Source organism: Manis javanica, chromosome 2, assembly GCF_040802235.1.
Source record: "Manis javanica isolate MJ-LG chromosome 2, MJ_LKY, whole genome shotgun sequence".
NCBI lineage: Eukaryota > Metazoa > Chordata > Mammalia > Pholidota > Manidae > Manis > Manis javanica.
Genome location: NC_133157.1, coordinates 100678142 through 100700606, shown reverse-complemented (window position 1 = coordinate 100700606; position 22465 = coordinate 100678142). Strand labels below are relative to the sequence as shown.

The window sequence follows — 22465 nt, the reverse complement described above, 5'->3', positions numbered from 1 at the left end:
TCCTGGATTTTGGGAATGTCATGTTGTTGAAACTTAGGACTCTGCTATATTCTGATGATTGGTACTTTTTTGTCTTTTTTTCTTTTGTTTTAATATATAGTAAACATGATTGGATGCAAAATGAAAATTCTGTATTTGGGCAGCAGGTCAAATTGCATTTCAGTTCTTTTATCTTTTCCTAGGCTGCTGAGTATCCTTTTGCATATGTAGTTCAGGGATCGGGGGAGATTTGGACAGAGTTTATATGAAGAGTTTGGGGCTCCTTCTTTCTAGTTCTCTGTTTTGTGTGACTTCCCCCTAACCTTCCCCCTACCCTCAGGTGCCTTGCCTGGCTCAGATAGGGCTTATGCTCAGACTAGAGGCTAGGAAACAAGAATCTTACTTAGGACTCTCCCCTTCTTTAAATGTCACCTTTTCTCAATAATCTACTCACTCCAGTGTTGATATTTGTGTTTTCTTCAGAGTTTGTGGTTGTTATGTGTGGCAGGGTTTGTCCAGTAGAAACTTGCACTGCAACATGAGAAGCAGAACTAGGGACTTTAGGTATGGTTCTCACACTGTCTTCCATCTGATGGAGAATTATTGAGACTTTCATGTGTAACTGAATCTGTTAATTCTCACAAAGTCAGAGCTGTTTATTTTGTGTTAAAAGTAGAGTTGTTTCTTCTTATAACATTTGAAATGTTTGTATTTTAATGTATTTTTGTCCTAGAGAAAATGAAAAATGAAATGTTTAATTTACTGTAGTTATAATTTGCAAGATTCAAGGTGAATTTGCCTCTAGAAAATCAATAGGAAGCTATAGCTACAGAAATTATCCATTATTATACCCAAGAGGTGTGCAGTAAATGAGTATGTTCAAATCATTTATTTTGGGTATCTACAGATTTTGGAAAGGTGATAGTTGTAACAGTAAATTAATAAAAACAAAATACCAAATGAATACTTTTTTCCTCTCACATTACATCTTAGAAAGTAACAGGTGCTCTGGAAATTGAGAACAAAGTCCTTCAGGAACAACTGAAACAAGCTTTACAGGTAAAGGATATCAAGTTCTGAAAAGCATACTCATTTTCTGTCACAGGAATAGATTAATACAATTTAACATTCATTTTTATCTGAAAGAGTAACCTAGAAAGAAGAGTAAACTTGCTTAATCAAGCAAAAGAAATCTATTGCAAACTGAGACAGTATTGTATGTAAAAGTAAAATACTGCAACCATTTCAATTAAAATCAAACTATGATGTTGAGTCATACTGCTCTTTTTCAAATTCTTGCTAAATGATAAAACAGGAATTGAAATAAGCTACAAGCATTTTTATAAGTGGCAGGCAAAAGTATAATTATTTATATATTATCTTTCTGAAAAATGTGAGATAATACCCAAATTTATTAATGATATAGTTCAGAAATGTAGCTGGGGACAATGTAGGTATAAAAAAAATAGCAAAAAAAGCAGTTTTCCTTTTTATCAGAAACAACCATTTAGAAAACATGATAGAAAAAATTATATTCTTAATATTAGGATAGCATATTTAAGAAAAATACAGTTTTATATGAAGAAAAAGATACTGTACTCAGGGATATAGATGAACAGTGAAGAAATAGAAATTTATGTTTTTGGTTTTCAAGCCATGATATTATAAAATATTTCAATTTCTATTGTCTCCAAATTTATATGCAAACCTAAGACAATTTATTTCTAGACATAAATGGAATAATTTTGAGCTTAAAAGAATTATTATAGGATTTATTGAGATAAACTGATAATTATACAAAAGAATAATTAAGGAAGATTTGCTTATCCAAAAATCAGTGTGTAATTAAAACTACAATAACTAAAGCAAAGTGGGTATGGTTTTGGTACTGAGTGAAAAGTCCAGAAACATATTTGAATGAATATAATAATTAAAATTTATGGTTTTACTTATTAAAACTTTTTCACGGAAGTATGAAATAGTCACAAAAAGTATACTTATGAGAAAATGGTCAGGACTCTGATTCATATAATACACTCTAGAATAAGTTGCAGACTGATTTAAGATCTGAGAATGATGAATGAACTATGAAGAAATTAAAAGAAACACTGGATAACAGATGGTTTTAGCTAGAGCAAGGCTTTTAAGTCATGTCACAAGGGAATATGTTAATATATTTGGCTATCTATAAATTTAAAACTTTTATGGTAAAAAAACCATGAGATAAAAGATAAATGGAAAATCTTCATAAAATGTTTTATATGAAGATCTTTTACAAATTCACCAGAAATAGGAATAGCCCTCCCCCAAAATAGACAAAAGAAAGCAAACAAGCAAGTCATAATTTAAAGATACACATGACCAATAAGTACTTATAAATATATTTATTCTTACTAGCTATCAAATAAATGAAATTTAAAATAACAGTGGGATAGATTTAGTTTTACCTCCTATTGTGGTAAAAAATTAAGGAACAGAAATATCTAACATTTGTGTATGCTTAAGTGAGCAATCTTTCACATATTTCTAATATCAGTATGAATAAATGTTTTTCTGGAAAAAATGTATGACAGAAGTCTTGGAAAGACATAGCCCTTTCACTGAACCATTACACTTTTAAAAATCTATTGTAAAGGAGAAAAAGGTGCACAGAGATTTTGTAGAAGCATGTAAATATAAAATTTTTTAATAGAAAAAGTTTTTAAATTACCAACATGTCCATTGGTATGAAATTTGCTAAATAAATACAGTTGACCCTTGAACAACATGGGTTTGAACTGCACGGGTACACTTATACAGGGATTTTTTCAATAAACATATTAGAAATTTTTTGGAGATTTTTGACAATTTGAGAAAAGCATTTTCTTTTTTCTAGCTTACTTTATTGTAAAAATACAGTATATAACACATAATATACAAAATATGGGTTACTTGACTATATTATCAGCAAGGCTTCTAGTCAACAATAGGCTATTAGTAGTTAAATTCTGGGGGAGTCCAAAGTTATATGCAGATTTTCTTCTGCATGAGGAGCAGGATTTGGTGCTCCTAAACCATCTCTCCCCACATTGTTTGAGGGTTAACTGTGCATTATGAAATGTACTTTTGTTATGGTTTTGATGTATATTTATTGTCATGGAAACATATCTATAACATTATTTAATGGAAAGAGTGTATTATGTAAGTATAGATCCAATCTAGGTAAAAAAATTAAAAATACATATACATATATGCACTAGTTATATATAGAAATAATTTCAAAAGATATACATAAAATGTTAATAGTATTGGTGGTGACATTACTTGTGAACTTAATTTTCATAAATCTATATACTTTTTCATTTAAATAACTTTCATTACTTGTATAACTAAATAAAAATTATTAAAAGTTGCATTTTAAAGAAAATTCCTTCTAGAAGAAATTATTTTCCACATTTTATTATTTGATATTATAGATATTAATTATTCTGGTTACATTCTATCACTTTTTATAGTGTATATCTTCTATTAGCATGTATTGTGTCTCTATAATAATGAGAGCCTTAAAAAAGTAACAAGTAGGAGACCCACCTGGGATATAAAAATAGCCCTTGAAGTAGAAGAGATTTTTTCATAGTTTTGAATTTTAATTGTGGATCTGTTAAACTATGGGTTATACCAATAGTTTAACTTAGCTTCCTCTAACTCAGTAAAAATAAATTTGAGAAGTAATGTGGGCATGAATATATGCAGATTCCTGAAAGTTGTAATATTGGCAGGAAAATGTTATGCAAATAATGTTTATAAATGGTTACTTTTTAAATAACAGGAAGCTGAAAGAGCTAAGCATCAATTTGACTCTTTCCTAGGCCTAGGGAGGGAGTTAATTAAAAGTGAGGGGAAGACCAAGACAACAACGGAAATGGGTACAAGTGAAATAAGAGGCAAACTTGAAGATTTGAAACATGTATCATTGAAGAAAGAAACAGAATCACTGGTTAAAGATTCAGGTGGACAGAAGATAAATGAAAAAATCCAAGAACATCCACAGGTAAGGAAATAACCAAACAGAAAATAAAATGTGCCATAAGGAGTTAATCTTTTATATTATTACTTACTTTGCTTGTATATATTATTTAAAAAGTTTGCTATGGACTTTTTTTCCTGCTTGGACTTTTTGCCTTTTACCTTCTTGAGTGTAGCAATTCATTAGTAACTAGAATATGAGTCTATAAATTAAATACGTATTAATTTTGAATGATCATTTAAGCACCTGAGATTTGAAAGCCAGAAAAATTAGTTCAAAGACTAAGGATATTTTGCTATAAGTTAATAAAACTAAATATAAATGCCATACTGTGGGGAAAAAAACTCTTGAAAGAGAATTTATTTTTATTTCTATTATGCAGTAGGTTCAGAAGCTCTTTCTTGAATGTTATCAGACTTGTTCATTTATTTATACCTTAGAAGAGAAAAGCAGTCCACAAACCAGCAGCTGTATTGATGAGTAATGAAGAGTTCAAGAATATAATTGTGCTTGTCCTTGTTCTAGCAGTATAGCTATGTTAGGTCCCTCATATCTGTAATAGTATTATATATTCTTTAGTGTCCTTCCCTCTTGTTTTCAGACTGAGAATTTCTGTGTATTAGAGATAATAGAGCAAAACTAACAAATGGTAAAGTAATAAATTGGGTAAAATTGAACTACAGGCCCAATATTCTACCTTTTTAAAGAGACTATGAAATTATCACATAGTATTTCATGCTTATTTCAATCTTTTCTTTTTGTGTATAATTTCAATTGTGAACCACCTCAATTTATGTCTGGAAAGATAAATAATGAAGAAAGCTGCTCAAAGGGAAAGAGAAATTATTAAGGTTATGAGGGGTTTTTTGCACTGAATTTAATATAAAATATTTAATATAATTAAATAAAAAAATATTTCTAGAAATGCAGATTTACATATGAGCTGCTTTAAGACAAAGATAAAGGGAAGCTGCACAATTTAAGATGTGTTTTACAGTTACAAAACACTGTAAGATAGCTATTAGCACCCCCATTTTGAAGATGAAACTGAGAATTAAAAAAATTAAATAAACTATGCAACATAACATCTAGTAATGTTGAGTTAGACTTTAAATCCAGTTCTTTTTGGCTCCAAAATCATGTTTGAGGTATTTTCTTTGCTTGTCTGTAAGGCTGCATTTGAACCCTCACTTTGTTAATAGTTGAGTATTTTTTTTCCCAGTATTTTTCCCTAAATCCAAAAAAAGCTGTCCTTTATGATAGAAATACATCTTTTCCTTTTTTGGAGAGATTTGAAATTTTCCAAAAAGGCCAGTGAAGTTCCAAGTTATCTTTAGTGAAATAATGCTTCAATGAAACAAGAAAGGAAGCAGATAGAGTTGGTGGAGCATATATTTAGCAGGGGTTAAGGAAGGGGGTTTTCAGCCAATTGAGTAGCTCTCATGTCCTTAACTAATGGTACATTTAAACAGAAAACTTTGGACTCTAACATAGCTTCTGTTCTGTACAGAGATTAGCCTTTTAAAGAGAAGCCTGGGACTCTAATCCAGCTTCTGTTTGCTGGGGACTCTAGCCCAGCTTCTTACAAACTTACAAAAAAGAAAAGCCTAGGACTCTAAGCTAGCCTTTGTTTATCTGGGACTCTAGTCACAGTCTGGAGTATACTTAGAATATTAAGAATCAAAATCCGTCTCTATCAGCCTCAGTGGACCACGTTTGGAGCAATGGTTTAAGAGTAGGACTCACCAGTGGATCCCCAATCAATCAGTCAGGAATGAAGACAAAGACTTCAAAAATGCACATGTAGGGTGCTGGGAGACTGTTCTGGGGGTCCAGTGATGAACTGGATGCTATTGAAGTCACAGCACTGTAAATGTGAAAGAAAAACTGGAACTGGACAGTAAAGTGGTAAAATTGAGTTTTCAAGGAATCTTTGTGTCAGAGTTGGCTATGACCATTTATCTCAAGACCCAACTGGAAGAGGATGTACTTCCCAGCTCACTTACACACTCGTGTAACTCTTGTTAGGCCGCAGGTGTTCACTAGCTGTTGGCTGGAGGCATTAGTTCCTTACCTCTCACGCTTCTTATGCCATGGAAGCAAGGGCAGAAACAGGGAGAGGGGAAGGTTGGGAGGGAGAGGGAGAGCTGGAACTTAATCTCAGAAGTGATATCCCATCACTTTTGCCATATTCTATTCATGAGAGGTAGAAATCACCACTAGGGCCAGCCCACACGCAGGGGAAGGCCTGAACCAGGAGAGAGGGGTCACTGGGAGCCGTCTTAGAAGACCAGTAGATGGGTGTGAGATTGTGAAAACTCATGAATTGAATGCGAAATTAAGCAGTTTGGTCTTCAGTTTTCAAAAAAGGAAGAACTGCTGAGAGCTTATTTTAAGGAATAACATGTAAGATCTATGTTTTAAAAAATAATAATTGTGTATCAGTGAGGCAGATGGATTCTTTACTTTTATTGATCCTATAATTAATAAGATCTTAACCTATATATTGTAACTATATATTTATTTATTTTTTGCTGATAGCTCTTAAAATTTGTATATAAAAATAAAACCTTAGATCTCCTAAGTACTACAGTGTGTTGTTTGCTGTGGAGCTGTGAAATTGCTAGTATCAAGAGCAAGCTTTCTGAAACGAGGTGGGATGCTCCAAATGCTCTCGGGTCTGGGCGTCATAGGGAAGCCAGCTTATCACTCTGCCACTGAGGATACAAACTTAGAAATCTAAAAGGAGTAAAGAAAAAATATTTGAAACTCCTACTACTGGACACTAAGTTATATTAAACCAAAAGTCTGTCATGTGTACATCTTAATGATATATATAGGAAGTAGTTCCTTTTTGTTTTTGTACTTGTTTCTAGAGTTGTTTATTGGGATAATAATCTTTTTTAAATTAGAGGGAGAGGTAAGACCAATTATTTATGTGCCAGGAACTAAATATTTTCTATAAAACTTTTAACTAATGGGTGGTGATAATAGTTTATAAAAATGTCATTAGGGTAAAATGCGATAGTTTATGAAATGCTTTTGTATGTTGTGAAGCACTGTGTGAATGTCAGATTTCATCATCATTTAGCTCTGTTCTAGTTATATACATAGGCCATATGAAAACTCATGATGGTATATTAGTTAATATACAGTCTAACTCTTGTCACAAATAGGCTCAAAATATATAAAGGCTAATATACAATAGAAACTTATTTCCTTATGTAGTAGTCCTATGAAGTTCAGTGTCAGTGTTTGTGTTAGGGAGGCCTTCTCTGCAAAATCATTCAGGTATCCTGGCATATGGAGGCTTTACTGTCTCACCTTTAGCTCTCTGGGTCACACTGGGTATAGACATGCGGCTACCAGAAAAGAACACGGAGGACCAAACAGGTCATTCTGATTGATCAGGGAGGAAATGGCTCACATCATTTTCTCTCATATTTAATTTATCATATTTAATCACAGGAGGGACTTAGAAATGAGGACTAGTATATTAAACTAAGTGTAGACTAAGAAGAAAAGAAAATTAGTTGGTGAGCTTCAAAAATCTTTGCCACAGGTGGGTTGGGATCTCTAAGCCAACTAATCTCTGTGTAAAAGAAACTGAGGTAAAGTCAGGTCTAGGATTAAATCCAGAATCAACATTTGTGCTACATTTATACCTCTTCCCAAGAGGTAAGTTATTAGTAAAATCGCCCTCTTGAAGTCACTGGTTTTGATCACATACCTCAATGGGCATATGTTGAGCAAGCATTTTCAATATACCTTTAAAAATTTATAAATAACATATTAGTATCCTATGTATTAGTACCACCCTGTAAGTATAATATTAGAATTTAAAGTATAGTTCAGAAAGACTATTAAAAAGATTAGATAATTGTATAACAGATCAGTTTAAAATAATTTTTATTTACTGTAAGTACAAAGCCCTCTTTGTTCTCATTAGAAGTACAATTTTTGTAGCAGTTTATTCCTACAATGTCTCTTCTTATGCCAAATATAATTTCTTAGCTTCTTTTGACACCTTAGTCTTACAAAATTGTCATATTAAAAACACTGACCTTGGATACTATTTTTCTAAATAATGTGATGTAAATGTTTTATATGCATATATGGTGCATTTCAAGTTAGTATTGTCTTTATCACAGATCCCAGTTGTCCAAAATGGAAGACCAATTAAAAAAAGGTAAAACATTTAAAAAATTATTATTCTAATATTTATCAATTCCCATAACTAAATGGTAAAAATAGTCATTCTAAATTCAGTATCATAAACTCTTGATTTATATCTTTGCTTATAATATTGCATTCTTATCTTTGAAATTAATTTTAAATAGAAAATGCTTGAAATTTTAGATGTTATCAAAGATTGATAGTTTTAGATGCTGTCAAAATAAAAATTTTTAAATGAAAAATTTAAATTAAGGACCAGGTCTAGCATACAAACACACTTCTTTTCCTTTGACAACAGCAATTACATTTCCAGATAGTTAAGTACTGACCCTTATTTTGAAGTTAGTTATCATCATTCAGAGGCATGACCTCAATATATAAAAACAACTCAAAATTTTTTGCCTTTCATTTTTGCTCACTATATCTATGCATATGCATGTACATAGAGTTGATTGATCCAATTAAATCTTACAGTTTTCACTAGTGAGTCTGAGTAAGATTATGATTGGTCACAGAGTTATTCACAAACCAATCAAGAAACAGAAAGCCTAAGCCAGATATATTAGTGGAGCAGTAAATTCTGTCAATAAGAGTTAGGTTGTTGTCTATTGAGAAAAAAACCCGTGCCACTGTTTCCTTTCAGTCATTGACTTGAATTTCTCATTCAAATTCAGTGTACCTTAGGCACTTATTCCTTGATTATACACAGCTTAATATGTAAAATTTTGACTTTGATTGCCATACAGAAAAGAGGAATTACATAGAGGAATTACATATAATTTCTCTGCTTCATTAGTGTTGTTAATATTGCTAGATTAAAGACCCGAATGATTTAACGAGAATTAGGCAATAAGTGTAATGATTGAAAAGTTATGTTTTTAATGTCTGTAGTGATTGTTTTTTAAAGTACTTGTTTTTAATATCTCAAGAGAAAATTAGACGTTGATTTATTTGTCGCTTTGCAAACTTATTATGGGTAGATTTTTTGTCATTCCTTTACATTATAAATATGTATGGTCAGTATTATGAATATTTGAGAAGGTATAAGGAAAAGTATTATTTTCAACTTTAATGGAAATTTAACCAGCTGATGAACTGTGTAGAAATAGAAATGAATAAATAATTGTGATACTTACATCCATATTAAGATTATGATAGAGCATGGCATACTACTATAGTTTTTCTGTGGAAACATAGTAAAGTATAGGTTTTGAAAATGCTGGAAAGCCAATAATTTGCTTATCACTCTGAAGAACATGAAGTGATAACTTTTTCATGTAAGTTGTTTTAATATTAAACATTTAGTTTCTGCTGATGAATTGGATAGACTGTGCATTTGGTGAACCTCAGAAAATAGAAATCTAGGCCTAGAAAAAGTATTTTAAAGATAATCTCAGGTCTCTATGAAGACACAGTAAGGCAATCTCAGTTACTTTCTATGAGTTGTTGGAAAAATCTTGAAGCGGGGTTACAGTCATGTGACTGTGAGTTACTGTACCTGACAGCCCCCTTTCTACTTTGCTGGAAAGTTACAGGGAAGAGTGAAAACGGGAGTGGAAGAATGGAAGAAAGGTTGGATGGGAAACAGCAGACTGAGGGTGACGGGAATATAGGCCATCAAGAGCAGAGAAAGATCATAAAATGAGTATCACATAATTCCTCTCAGGTGTTCTAGAAATATTAATAGATAAAATGTTCCCTAACTTCAGGAGGAAGATTATTTCAATTTGTTTCAATTCAATTTAGTTCAAATAGGCAAACATAGAATGAGTGTGCATGCTGGGCAAGGCACTGTGCTAGGTATTATTATGAGGAGTATAAGATGACAGCTATGTGGTCCTTGCCCTCAATGTATTAACATTCCAGTAAGGCAGACAAGATGTGCAAAAATGAGTAAAATATAATGCAGAACATGCAATCTATAAAAAGTTACCAAAAAGCTGCATCAAAATGGAGGCAAAGTTGTTTCAGTGTGGATTGAGAATAAAATAGCATTTAATTTAAGAAAGACAGTTATCCAACTGTCTTGTACAGGGGAATATGAAGAAAAGGTGTTATACAGGTGGACTGAACAGTTGAAGCAGAGGCAAGGGTTTTTTGAATCAACACAGCATGCCAGGGAAAGGCTGTTAAGTCTTTTTTTTTTTTTTTTTTTGATTCTTGACTGAGAATAACAGGAGATATGACATGGAATAGGTTGTTCCAACTTGATAGGTTTTATAGAATTGCCCTTAACAGCTTAACATTGAATATTGCTAAATATAATAAAAATTAAAACTATTAAGAACACAGCACAATATTATTCATAAAACTTCATTTGGCTTACTTCTTAGATCCTAATAGAATTTCTGAAATACTTTGGAAAAGTCTCCCAAACCTTCAGAGAGTGAATGGGAGCGAAGTAAGGAGATCCCACCTGAACAGGCACGTGGTATTGCTTACAATAAAGTACATTTTTTTTGTGCTTTACAACATCTAGTGTTATTTTGACTCAGGGAATGATTAGTCGCAAATATTTAATTGAACACAACAGATAATAATTGTACGCATTGTTAGCTTTTCTTAAATGTTTTACAGCATTGCAATGAAAATGTAAACTATTTCTTGGTATTTTATTTTTAAGAGTTACACATCCAACCTACCTCATTCTAAATCATTTTTTAAAGACTTTTCCCCCCAACACTAATTAAGTTTGTTATATAGCACAAAAACATCTGTACAAAGGAAGTGTATTAATGTGTCCATTTTTTCTCCTTAGATTAGATGATTAGCTGTTAAATTTACTCTTTCATTTATTCACCAAACTTATTCAGTGAATGTTTTTGTCACCTTCATATGCCAGCTACTCTTGTGAACATTGGGTTTTCTTGATAAAAAACACAAATAAGATCTTGCCTCTTGTAGTGTTTACATTATAGTGGGAAAGGCAGGCAATGCACAAGTAAAAATAAATGAACAACATAATTTTAGAATAATAAATGAAGATAATAAAACTCCTTTTCTGTTAGGGAGTCATAGGGAAGGATAATTTAGATTGGATAGTTAAGGAAGTGTTATCTACCAACAAAAGGGATTATCTAATTATAAAATAAAACTTGAAATATTTTGTTCCTTTTCAATTTTACAGAATAAACTTCTACAAATAGAGATTTACCTTATCATTAAAAACTCTAGAGGAGATTTTATGATTTCCTCAGTTACCTGTTGTGCAAGGAACATATTACTAGTGATGCAAATTGTAGGCATGAGGTAGATTTTATAGAAGAAATCTTGTAACTAAAACAGCAGAGGGTACAATGTCTCCTGAGCTATCATTATTCCATGGAGGAGTGTGCTTGGATTGAGCAAAGCTGGATTCACCTTGGAAAGTGCTCCTGAGAGGGACTTTCTCCTTACATAACACTTTACAAAATTATAGGGGATTAAGGAGGGATAGAGAGCATCTAGTCAACCATGTTACAGTGAGAGAGGCAATGGCCTTCTTAGAAACAAGGAGTACCTGGAAGGGTAGGCACTTTGTAGCTAATGTTGCTGGTGTTAGTGAGAGCTGTTTCCCATTGAACAGTCCTGGTGAGCCAGCTCTGTCAAACCACCAAAAAGTGGAAGGGAGAGAACCACTAGGGCTACCCAGAAACAAAGATTTGTCTCTCCTCTGTCCAGCTCTTGGTTTTGGAGTCTCATTAGTTTGCCTTGCCATTAGCATTGGCTGGCACCTGGTCCTGATCATAGTAACAATTTCCACAGTATTGCCTGGGAGAAGGATGTCAGTAGGATCCCCAGCTGGGTTAGGTGAGGGTACAGAACCAGCAACCTAATAAATTCACATTGTAAGCTCTACTGTTTTGGAATGTCTGTTTTCAAAATATGCATTATGAACAATAAATTTATTCTTCGTCTCCTTTGATAAACTCCATCCAACTGTTTCCCGAGGTCAGACGTTCACATCTGACAAACTGAGATCTGTTATTCCTCTCTGGAGATGAGCCAGAATGCCATTTTCTGGATTGATAAACTCAGCAGGACCTCAAAGTTAACATTTTGTCATTATAAGTCACCTGCAGGGCCAGAGGGGGATGTTTGAGGAACCATCTAATGCAAATACAGTGTCCATCTTTTACATGAGTATCATGTGTACACCCATGCACTGAGGTCAAAGCAGGGGTGAAAAAAGAAGGGGAACATATTATTTCTTTTGAAATGATCTTTTCCTCTACTCCCTAATACCAAGGTGCTTTGGAGTTCTACCAATGCACAGAGCCCTTGGAGGGTATGACAGCCATACCCGTTGTAAACAACCAGGAAAATCTGGACAAATAAGTACTGTGAAGGTTGTTTTTAAAGAGGCTGGCTTAGATGGCGAATAAAATAGGCTTAATGGGTGTCTCGCCTGAGGATTTCAGTCCTAGGTAAGTTCACTGTAGATTCAGTGAGACTGAAAAGTGATAAAGGAATTTTCTTGGGGTAAAAGGGTTTATACCCAGCTCTATTCTAATGGTGGCAGGTCAGCACTAGAATCCCATCCATCTTAGGGCAAGTCTGCATTGCAGCAAGCTGGTCCCTGCCCCCAGGCCTCTCTGCCACCTTGCAGCCCCAGAGCACTGGGCAAAGCACTTTTAATAGAGTCAATAATAACTCATTGCCCACAGGTGTGTAAACATGTGCCTGTGATCATTGCACATGTGCTGTGGGCAAGCACATCAGGGTCAGGTGAGAATTCTGGCCATGGAACTTCCATTTTCTCTACACTCTTCCCTTCCAAGGATTCTCACCTTAAACAATCTATGCACTATCAAACTTCCACAAAGGTCCCTGTGCAAGAAAGCTGCAACACTAACCAAATTCCACAAAAGAGGTTACAACAATATACAAATAACAACAAAATTATGATACAGATAATAACAGAAATTATGATAATCCTCGAGCCTGAGGAGATCAGTTGCCACCAAGTGGTCATTCCAGTTGTATTCAAATCAGTTTTCAGATGAGTTCATGACTTGCACTTTACATGGGAGGTCACTAGCCGAACTGGTAAGGAGCTCTGTGCACACCCAGCTTGCAGATATGCTGGCAGTTCTTGCTAGGGTATGTGCCTAATCCACACAGACATTAGAGGAGATTAACTTTAAGGGTGATAAGACACATGTTTTAGTGATACCAACATAGGCAAATCTTGTCCACCAGATAGGATACATGCAAGAGAGTGGTCCTGTGATAGGTCTGTCACAGGAAGGGGCTCCTGTCCAGGCCTAGTATACCATACTTTACCCAGTCTCTGGGGAGTTATTGAGTGGTCTATTTATAGTGCTACTGGAGGTGCAGCCACTGGCCATAAAGATAAAACAAACTCCCTCGAAAGTTGCTCTTCCAGCCATTTAGCATATACTACTATGATCTTTGGGGATCACTCTGCTATTCTTCCAGGAATAGACAGGAGGCCAGTCTCCAGGCCTTGCCCGCAAGTTGACAGGAGGCCCAGCTATCACTGGTCTGTGTGTCCAAATATCTAAGGTCACATCCACTGAATGGAGTCTTTTGGTTTGATTGCAGTCAGGGCTGGTAGTATGATATTATTCTGGTGGCCAAACCCTGGCTTCAAAAATTCCTCCTTGGTTTGTACTTGCAGTTGTTTAGGGGAAACAGCAATGTGTGTTAGCATGTCTATGGAGTTCAATGCCCCTTCCAGGGCTTCTCATTCAAATGCCATAGCACTGTCCATAAGCAGACTGACTATTCCCATAGACTATTGGTATCTGACATCAGGCCATTTTAACAAACCATTGTACCTCAGTATAATGCCTGCCTAGGTAGGATTATATGATACATGAAACTTCTACTTTATCCCTAATTGTTGTACCCATTCTTATAGTGAATGTCCAGTAAAATGGAGGACCAGAGGCCCCAGGTCCTATATAGTCTATTGGCCACCTGATGAGGAATATTAGCCCCTTAGCTATCATCCCAGGTTGCTGTGGGACTCTGTGTTAAGTCCCTTTTAGAGCACACAATGCACACCTGCTAGGCTGCTCTGCTGACTTCTTCAAAGGTCAAAGGCAGGCCCCACTAACAGGTTACACATTGTCTTCTGTCCTGCATGCAACAAATGTTAACCATAGGCCACATCAGAGGCAGGCTTTCCTTCTAGCCAATGTACCTGGGCCAATTCATCTGCTTCGTTATTTCCTGGGGATGTCAGTGGCAAATGGCCTCTCACATGATGTACTATAACTGTTTTAGTCTGATCAGAAGCCCATAAGTCTTGCCCACAAAGGGGCTGGTGACCAACCATCCATTTGGCATGGTACCATGCCGGTAGCCACAGTCAAGCCTCAAAAGATGGCCCAGCTGTCAGTGCAGACAGCTAGTGGGGAGGGCTTCTGGGTGATCACATGCCATACTGCTTACAGCTCTGCCCATTGGCTGCTCTTCCCCTCACCATCTCCCATCCATATTGTCTCAGTCTTAGACTGGAAAGCTATGGCCCTCCATTTTGGGGGGCTGCCCATGACTATAGCCATCTGTGTACAATGTGTCTTTGGGTATAGGGGCTCTTCCCTCCCAGTAAAGGCTCTCTGCTACTAATGGCTCTAAAACAAATTCTTCCTGCCTTTCACTGGTACATGTCACTGGCCCCAGTAAGCATTGGAGGTCTTCACTCAAGGGGCTAGTAGAGAGGGTGTTACTCTACTGTAGGAACGTGCCCCACTTGGTCTGTGTAGGTGTCTGTGCCATGCTTTTCCACGATTTTTGGGTCCATTCTCATACCCACTCCATGATGGGATAGGCAGTTATTATCTTTATTGGGGCTGTTCTGGTGATGGGCTCCATAACTAGCAAGGCATGCCACTCAACAGTCAATTGTTTCTCTGTTAAGGTATACCATACCTCTGCTCCTTTCCAGAGTTGCAATCAGAATGCAATAGGTTGGCAACAAGTTAATTCAAGCTCCTGCCAGAGGTCCCAGGCCTTACCATCTTTAGTCACATGAACATCCAGCTCACAGGGCCTTGATGGGTCTATCACACTCAAGGCCTGCATGGTCTTGACTGCCCATTATGCAGCAGTAAAAACAGATGCACACATTTAATCTGTTTCCCACCTGATACCCCTTTGTACCAAACAGTATAAGGACTTCAGCATTTGTGCCAAATGAAGAAATACTCTCCAGTAGCCTAAAAGACCCTAAAACTCTTTTTATTGGTGTGATGGTTGTGTGGTTAGGAAAAGCCTGGAGTTTATCTATGACTGCTTCTGGGATAACTTTACTCTTACCCAGCCAGACGACCCCCAAGAATCTGACAGACAAACCAGGTCCCTGAAACTTGGTGCTGCTCACTGCCCATCCTTTTTCCTGTAGATATTGCAGCAGTCTAGGTGCTACACCTTCTAGATCTGGAAGAGAATCAGTCATGAGCAAGATATCATCAATATACTGGTACAGCCACACTGTTGACGGTTACTCCCATGCTGCAAAGTCCTGGGCTACAAGTCCATGACTGATGGTGGGGCTGTGGAGGTATCCCTGTAGAAGGATGGTGAAAGTCTACTGCTGTCCTTCCCACATGAAGACAAATTGTTCCTGACTTTCCTATTCTATGTTAATGGAAAAGGCATTAGCAAGATCTACAACATAATGATATGTCCCTAGTTCATGACTGTTGTCCATAGAGTCTGTAATAGAGGGATGGCAGCATGCAGAAGGGGTATGACTTCATTCAATTCTCTGTATTCCATGGTTATACACCAGGAGCCATTCAGCTTTTACACTGGCCATACACAGGGAATTAAAAGGACTATGGTGGGCTTTATAATACCTACCTTTTCCTGGAGGGTTTCTCCTATTTCTTTCTGCCCTCACAGGCACTCTGTTTTTCCAAGGAATTCCCTATTTTGCTGAGGGCCAACTCTACTGTCTCAGGCATCATCTCTACCTTTCCCCAGTCCTGGGGAGGGGCCCAATCCTCTTGAAGGCAAGCTACCTTGGTCCACATTTCCATTGGGGAATACCTGAGTGTCTCTCTATCCATAGGGTCAGCCTGCTAAAGTACCCCTCGCATGAGGACAGTTTCCTGTTTGTTTGTTTTTCGTCCATAGTGAATCCTGCCAATGTTGCCAGTTGCCTTGCCTGAGGGCTTCAGTCACAGGAAAGGTTACTATGGATTCAGTGTGACCAAAAAATGGCAATGGAATATGCTTGGGGTAAAAGCTTTATTCTCATAGTGGCAGGTCAAGCACTAGAATACCATTTGCCTTAGAGCAAGTCTGCATGCAGCAAGCTGGTCTCTACCTGTGGGCCTTCTGTCACCTTGCAGCCCCAGAGCATCATAGAGCTCTTTATATAGAGTCAATAATAACTCTTTGTCCACATGTATGTAAGCATGTGCCTGTAATCACTGCATATGTGCATAGGCAAGCAGACCAGAGTCAGGTAAGAATCCTAGCCATGGAACCTCCATTTTCTCTACAACGGGTAACAATGGCTTCTGTGTATTTTAAATAAATTCCTTATTAGACATCCTCTTCCTTCATGGTGGGATGGATTTGAACACAGACCCAAGGCTATAATAGAAATGATGGTCACATATTCTTCACTGGCCTTTTTATATCAGCTATTTTCCTTTAGGTTTAGTTCCTTCTTGGGGGCATATACAAATAAAAATAAGGATTGAGTGTGTTATTAAATTGTTGTACCTATTTCCTTGGGCAAATTCGTCTCAGAAAAGTGTGTGTGTTTAGTAGTTTTATCCTGTGTACCCCAATGGCCTGACCATGTAATTAGGGCATTAGCATGACTCCTGAGAGTTTGTAAAAGTATAATTCACTTTAAGGAGAGTGTGCTCTATGGCCATGAATAATACCTAAAATTCACCTAATTTTGAAGAATGTCCAATTCCGTGGGATCCTAATCATTTACTATCATTCTGGTGGACAAATGCAGCAAGCACTCCAGTAGATTTATGACCTTTGAGAGAGGTTGTTCCATTAGTGAATCATACTTTCTTGTCAGGTGACAGATCCTGTAGGTAAGGGCTGTACTAAGTCAGTGGTTTGGTTAAAACAGTAGGGGAATATCTCTTTGACCAGTGAGTGTGCAGCTATGTTTTATGAACTTGGCTAAGGTCTTAAGGACCAGGATTGGCCCTTGATTGGATGTACTATCTTCCCTTTTCATTAGTTTTTCTGGGCTTGTACCATCTTATCAAATTTTGGTTTAGAGAAGCCCCATAATAAGATATTAATGTTGGGTTAAAAGTGAGAAAATATGCCCCATTATGGCCCAATATTAGGCTAGCAGTCACTGCCCAAAGGGCATGTTATTATTCAGCTGTAGGAGGAAGTCATTGAGTTCAGAGATCCAGGAGCTGACAAATAACTTGAAGTATTGCTCAAAAGCACCAGTCAGCAAAGGTATCTGTATTCCCGTAAGTCTGAAGAATATGGCAGATACAAAATTAAACCTTTTTTTGTGATGCCTAGAACTCTTCTAAGACTTCTTAATGTAGGAGCTTCCATTTAAAATTAGTTGCATTGATATGGATGCTTTGAAGAGTCACCAGGTGTAGAATATGTTGTCATCAGTACCTAAAGAAGAAAGCCTTTCATGGTTAGGAGCTATAGTAATTTTTCCTTTGAAGGACATAGAATGTGTCTTTGATGCTGTCCAAATGATGATCCCCTTTGCAATTCATTTGAATGACAGGGCCCTGGATTATATTTTCATTTAAAGTTATCTTTAACCTAGCTGTGCCTAGAAAGCTGGCAGTACTTCTTTAGTGTCCTAAATGTAATAGAATGTGTGGACATTGCTAGAAGTTCACATTTTGCTAGGTTTTGCCCTACTTATTGAAAATGTGTGGCAGGAATTCAAATATTCCTAGGAATGATTAGTAAAGGTATTATGCATGTCTCTCTGCATTGTCACTGACGGTAGCAACTTAGTCATAGCTGGTATAATGACAGGAGGCAGGCAGGTGGGTACAGTTGTTTTTTTCCTTGTTTAAGCTTCAATAGTCCTTAAATTGTCCAGTGGTTTTTTAACTAGACATGCGAGCATTGCATAACATCCCTTCATGCATTTGAATTTTGTTTGGAGATTAATTTACCTTTATCCTGACATGCGGTGTTATTCGAATGATCAGACAGTTCTTCTCAAGTTCATGGTTCATGTACTTATCCAACCAGCACAACCCAGAATACCCATCCTTGGTTTAATAATCCAGAACTAACATATCAATTATGTAATCTAAGAGAGAAGCAGCAAACTCAGCTATAATATAAAGTACAAAAATAGTGGTTCTGTAAGGAAAACTTCCAAGACCTAGCATATAGTCATCATGGCATTTGGGAACTTGGCTTTTGGGAGGGTTTCTACAATTATCAGAATGGATGAGAGTGGCTCATTCTGCTCAAACTGTTAGCACTAGCAGTTCCAAAATGCCAGCCAAGCCTCAACCTTGCAATCAGTCCTTCTAAGATAGCAGTCGAAGTCTGCTCTGATCACTCTTTGTGGAGTACATCCTCTTGGCCCTTGGCTAATGTGGTTTCATTATCATAAAGACATTTTTTTACTTGTAAATATCACAGATAAAATAATTATCAGTAAGACTCCACGCTGCTGGGTGAGATCTACCTATAGTATTGATCTCACTTAAGCCTTGTAAGAGTCCTACTTTTAGCTTGTAAAAGAAACCCCATTAACCATATCCTAGAATGCCAGGTGGCTTCCTCCTTAATTTTCTTTATTGATCTTTTCTACTTTTCCTGGGCACCAATTCAGGCACTACACAACTCTGGAAATTAGTTGAAGTTTACTGGAAGTTCTTCTGGGACTGAGAGTGTTATGACAAGGTGCACCCACACAAGAGCTGTAATCCCACGAGCATACATGGTGCCCCTGGAAATAAAGGCTTTCCGTTTGCTAGAGCACCCCAGGAGGACACCCGTCAGTCAGAGAGCACAGCTTAGCAGGGCCCTACCACCAGGCCTCCTACCTCAGGGTTCCCAGAAGAGCTGCCTGAAGGCAGTCAGTTCCACACACTTCTTCTTGTGAATGACATGAATGACATTAGTGAATGTCCCTGGCAAGTGTAGATGACATCTAAGGTTGTTCTGTGTGGAAGAGAACCTGGCCACCCTGCTGCTGCTGTTGCTGGGCAGCAGCGTCTGGGGGGGTCTCTCCCTGAGCACTAGGTGAAGCACTAGGAGAAAACTCAGCCTGGATGTGGGAGGGTTCTTGATTCTGGACCAGAAAGAATTCTCCAACAGGTTGGACGAGTGTACGTAAGGAAGGAACTCATTAAAGCGAGAATAGTAGGGAATGGTAGCTGCCCTCTAGGTGGCTGAGAGCAGGGAGAGGTCCTGGAAAAGCTCCCAGAAAGATGATTCCAGGGTTCTTGTTTACAGAATTGGAGAATTAACTTTGCAAGTGCTCAAGGTAGGCAAGCAAAGAAGGAGGCTTTTTATTGACCTAAGTATGGATATGGAACTCCCAGGCATTTACTGGGAGGGGCAAGGCTGCCGTTTATGGCTTCAGGTCTGGGGGTTTATGCTTGTTGCATGGATGGTGGAGAGAAGTTGTTTGTTTTTTATTGGTTCCTGTCAGAATGCCAGCTATATTTTAGCCAGTCATACTAAGGGTCATTCTATTTTTAACTAGTAAGCTTTGGTCAAGCTATGTCAGCTACTAGTCAGTAAAAATGGTTCTTTATCAGGGAGGTTCAGTGAGAAACTTCTTATACATTGTCGCATTGTTTCAGCTGCAAGTTTCCTCTTTTCCACATTCTTATGGTCCTTAGTAAGCATCCCCTTTACCCTTCAGAGGGCCCTTGTCTTGCTCTAACTGGACAGGGGCTGCCCCCTGTTCCTTCCCTGTCTCCCTGTCCCCTAACTAGCACTGCCAAGTGGGATCTTAGGCTCAGTGTCAGTTTGACTTCAGAATGCTCCCAGCAGCTGGGAAGGCAGGAAGAGGGAAGACTTCCTGCAACAGTTCTGAAATACAGACATTGTCAGTGCTCTCCCCTCCCCAGGACTTCTCAAGGTGCTGCGGTTTTGTTTTTTGTCAGGTGTTACAGAACTTCACATTTTTTCCCAATCATACTCTATTTTCATCCACACTTTTTGACTGGAAGGGTTTAATGCAAGAAAGAGAAAAGTATTTTTGCAGAAGAGCATTTTTATATAACTTAACCAGAAAGACACATAAATGTTCAGGAATTGGTCAGGACAAATCCTGAATTTTCAAAAATTTCAAAATGGGTTTACATAACCTTCCATCTGCTTTGTTCTAATAACTTATCCAGTGAGCAGCTTAAGAATGAATATAAAAATCAATCCCTTCCTGGGAACAGCTGTATTTAATAGTCAAACTGCCTTACTAAGGTGTGTGTACCTGGAGAAAGGCAAGGGATCTAGGGTCAGGCTCTCAGTTCATTGTTGCAAATTGCAGCTAATCCACCAAGTCAAACAGAATAATCAACATCAGTGAGAAACCCAGAAAGGGGTTGATAGTCTGATCTGTTAGAAGTGTGCAAAGTGGTCACAGTCCCTGAGATGTACCTTCCCCAGCTTGCAGTTTCCAGCAGGGACCACAAGTCAGGAATGCAGTCATACTGCATTTACAGAGTAGATCAATTGCAAGATTTAAGATGTTCCATTAGAGAACAAGCCCTTTTCTATGGATGATTGGATGTGACCCAGATGGTGTAGATCCATGATGTTTTTAGAGTAGAGTTTAGGGTCTAAAGAGGGATCCTAAATCTGGAACTGTCCTAGAGTCCAGTTGAGCCTATGCTTGCTTCCCATTCTTCAGAACAACCCATGTGGAGGCTGAAACAGCCTATGGCAGACAGTATCAGGTTTCAGCTTAGAGTCAGGTCCAGTGATCTGTGAATTGGCTTTTTTCTTTAATTAATTATTATTTTTTACGAGACAGACAACTGTGTTCCAAGTCTCAGTGACAGTCAAGGTTTTGCAAATCTTTGTTTTCTTAGAGCCCAAATTGACTCACTCAAAAATGTGCATATCAGGCCAGGAAATCATCATCCTCTAAGGTTCAAACATCTGACTTTACAAGAGCCTATTAGCAGATAAAAACTGCTTTTTAAAACTCCAAACATATGTCTTCATTTGGGAATTGCCTCTCTTGTCCCAGTTGTCTTTCTTTCTTCAGAGGTTCCAATAGGCAAAAATAATGAATTATGGAGTCTTGTCCTATTTTCAGTATTCAAAAAATTTAAATTCCAAGCCATGCTTGGTGAGTTGTGTCCCATTATCACTTTTTCTTTGCAGCTTTCTCTGATCAGGATGATCCCTCTAGCATTTATGAAATTAAAACATAACATTTCATGTTAATTTGTATCATACATCCAGATGCAGTAGCTACAAAATACAAAGTCATTTAAAAATTCCCTTTTTTCCTCATTGAAGTTTATACTAGCAGCAGATTTATGCCTACAGTGTTAACATTACAGCTGCAGGGAGAGCCCAGCTGCAGTGTAGGGGGAATGGGGTGATGCTAAATGGTAGCAGGGCTAGGCTGAAGAAAAGACTAGAGTTCCCCCTCCTAACTTCCACCCTCCACTTTTTTTCCTCTGATTTATTTAAAGCTTTGGTCCAGCCCTAGGGGCTGATTTAACATTTTTTCCTCTTCCATTTGGAGGAGAAAGTAACTACAAACTAATTTTTATTGCCTTTGGCCCATCCAAAGCCCATTTTGGGGAATTGTTAGGCCCTTTCTCCTTCCATTCAGTGGAGAGAACAAAAACCAAGAACATCACCCAGGCTGCATCTCTTTCCCTCACTTTACCCAGCATGAAAAGCAGCCAGGGAATCTGACAAGCCAGTTCTCCTGGAGCTGAATATATTAATTTCAAGTTCCGTAGGTAACTTTTACCTCAAATACAGACAGCAGCAGCTCAGCTGCTCTTTCATACCATAGATGACTCCATAGCCACTCAAAGTTAATCATATCCCACCCCAACTTTTCATAATCCCTTTTCTCAAACAGTGCTTTCTCTTTAGTAAGTTAGGGGTCATTCTAGTGAATCTCCCTTTTGACACCAACTGTGTTGGGGTTCCCAAGCAGTCCTTAGGTGCAGTGATCTGCTCGGAGAACTCGGTGGACTTAGCACATAGTCATGATCATGACAGTACAGCAAAAGGATACAAAGCAAAGTCAGTAAATGAAGACAAGTGGGGCAAAGTTTGGAAGAAACCAGGGACAAGTGTCTGAGTCCTCTCAGTGCTCACACAGGACATGCTTAATTACTCCAGGATAATGAACTGTGATAGCACATGTGAAATGTCTAC

General features: G+C 37.4%; 1 protein-coding gene across 1 annotated transcript in view; it reads left to right on the top strand.

Annotated features, from left to right (window-relative positions):
• Positions 1-10623, top strand: part of CCDC7 (coiled-coil domain containing 7) — a 149687-nt gene extending 139064 nt beyond the window's left edge. The window contains 4 exon segments of the mRNA XM_073218869.1: positions 973-1038; positions 3788-4009; positions 8137-8174; positions 10495-10623. Coding sequence (XP_073074970.1) covers positions 973-1038; positions 3788-4009; positions 8137-8174; positions 10495-10501 — 333 coding nt within the window. The 3' untranslated portion in view covers positions 10502-10623.
• Positions 10624-22465: the final 11842 nt, after the last annotated feature.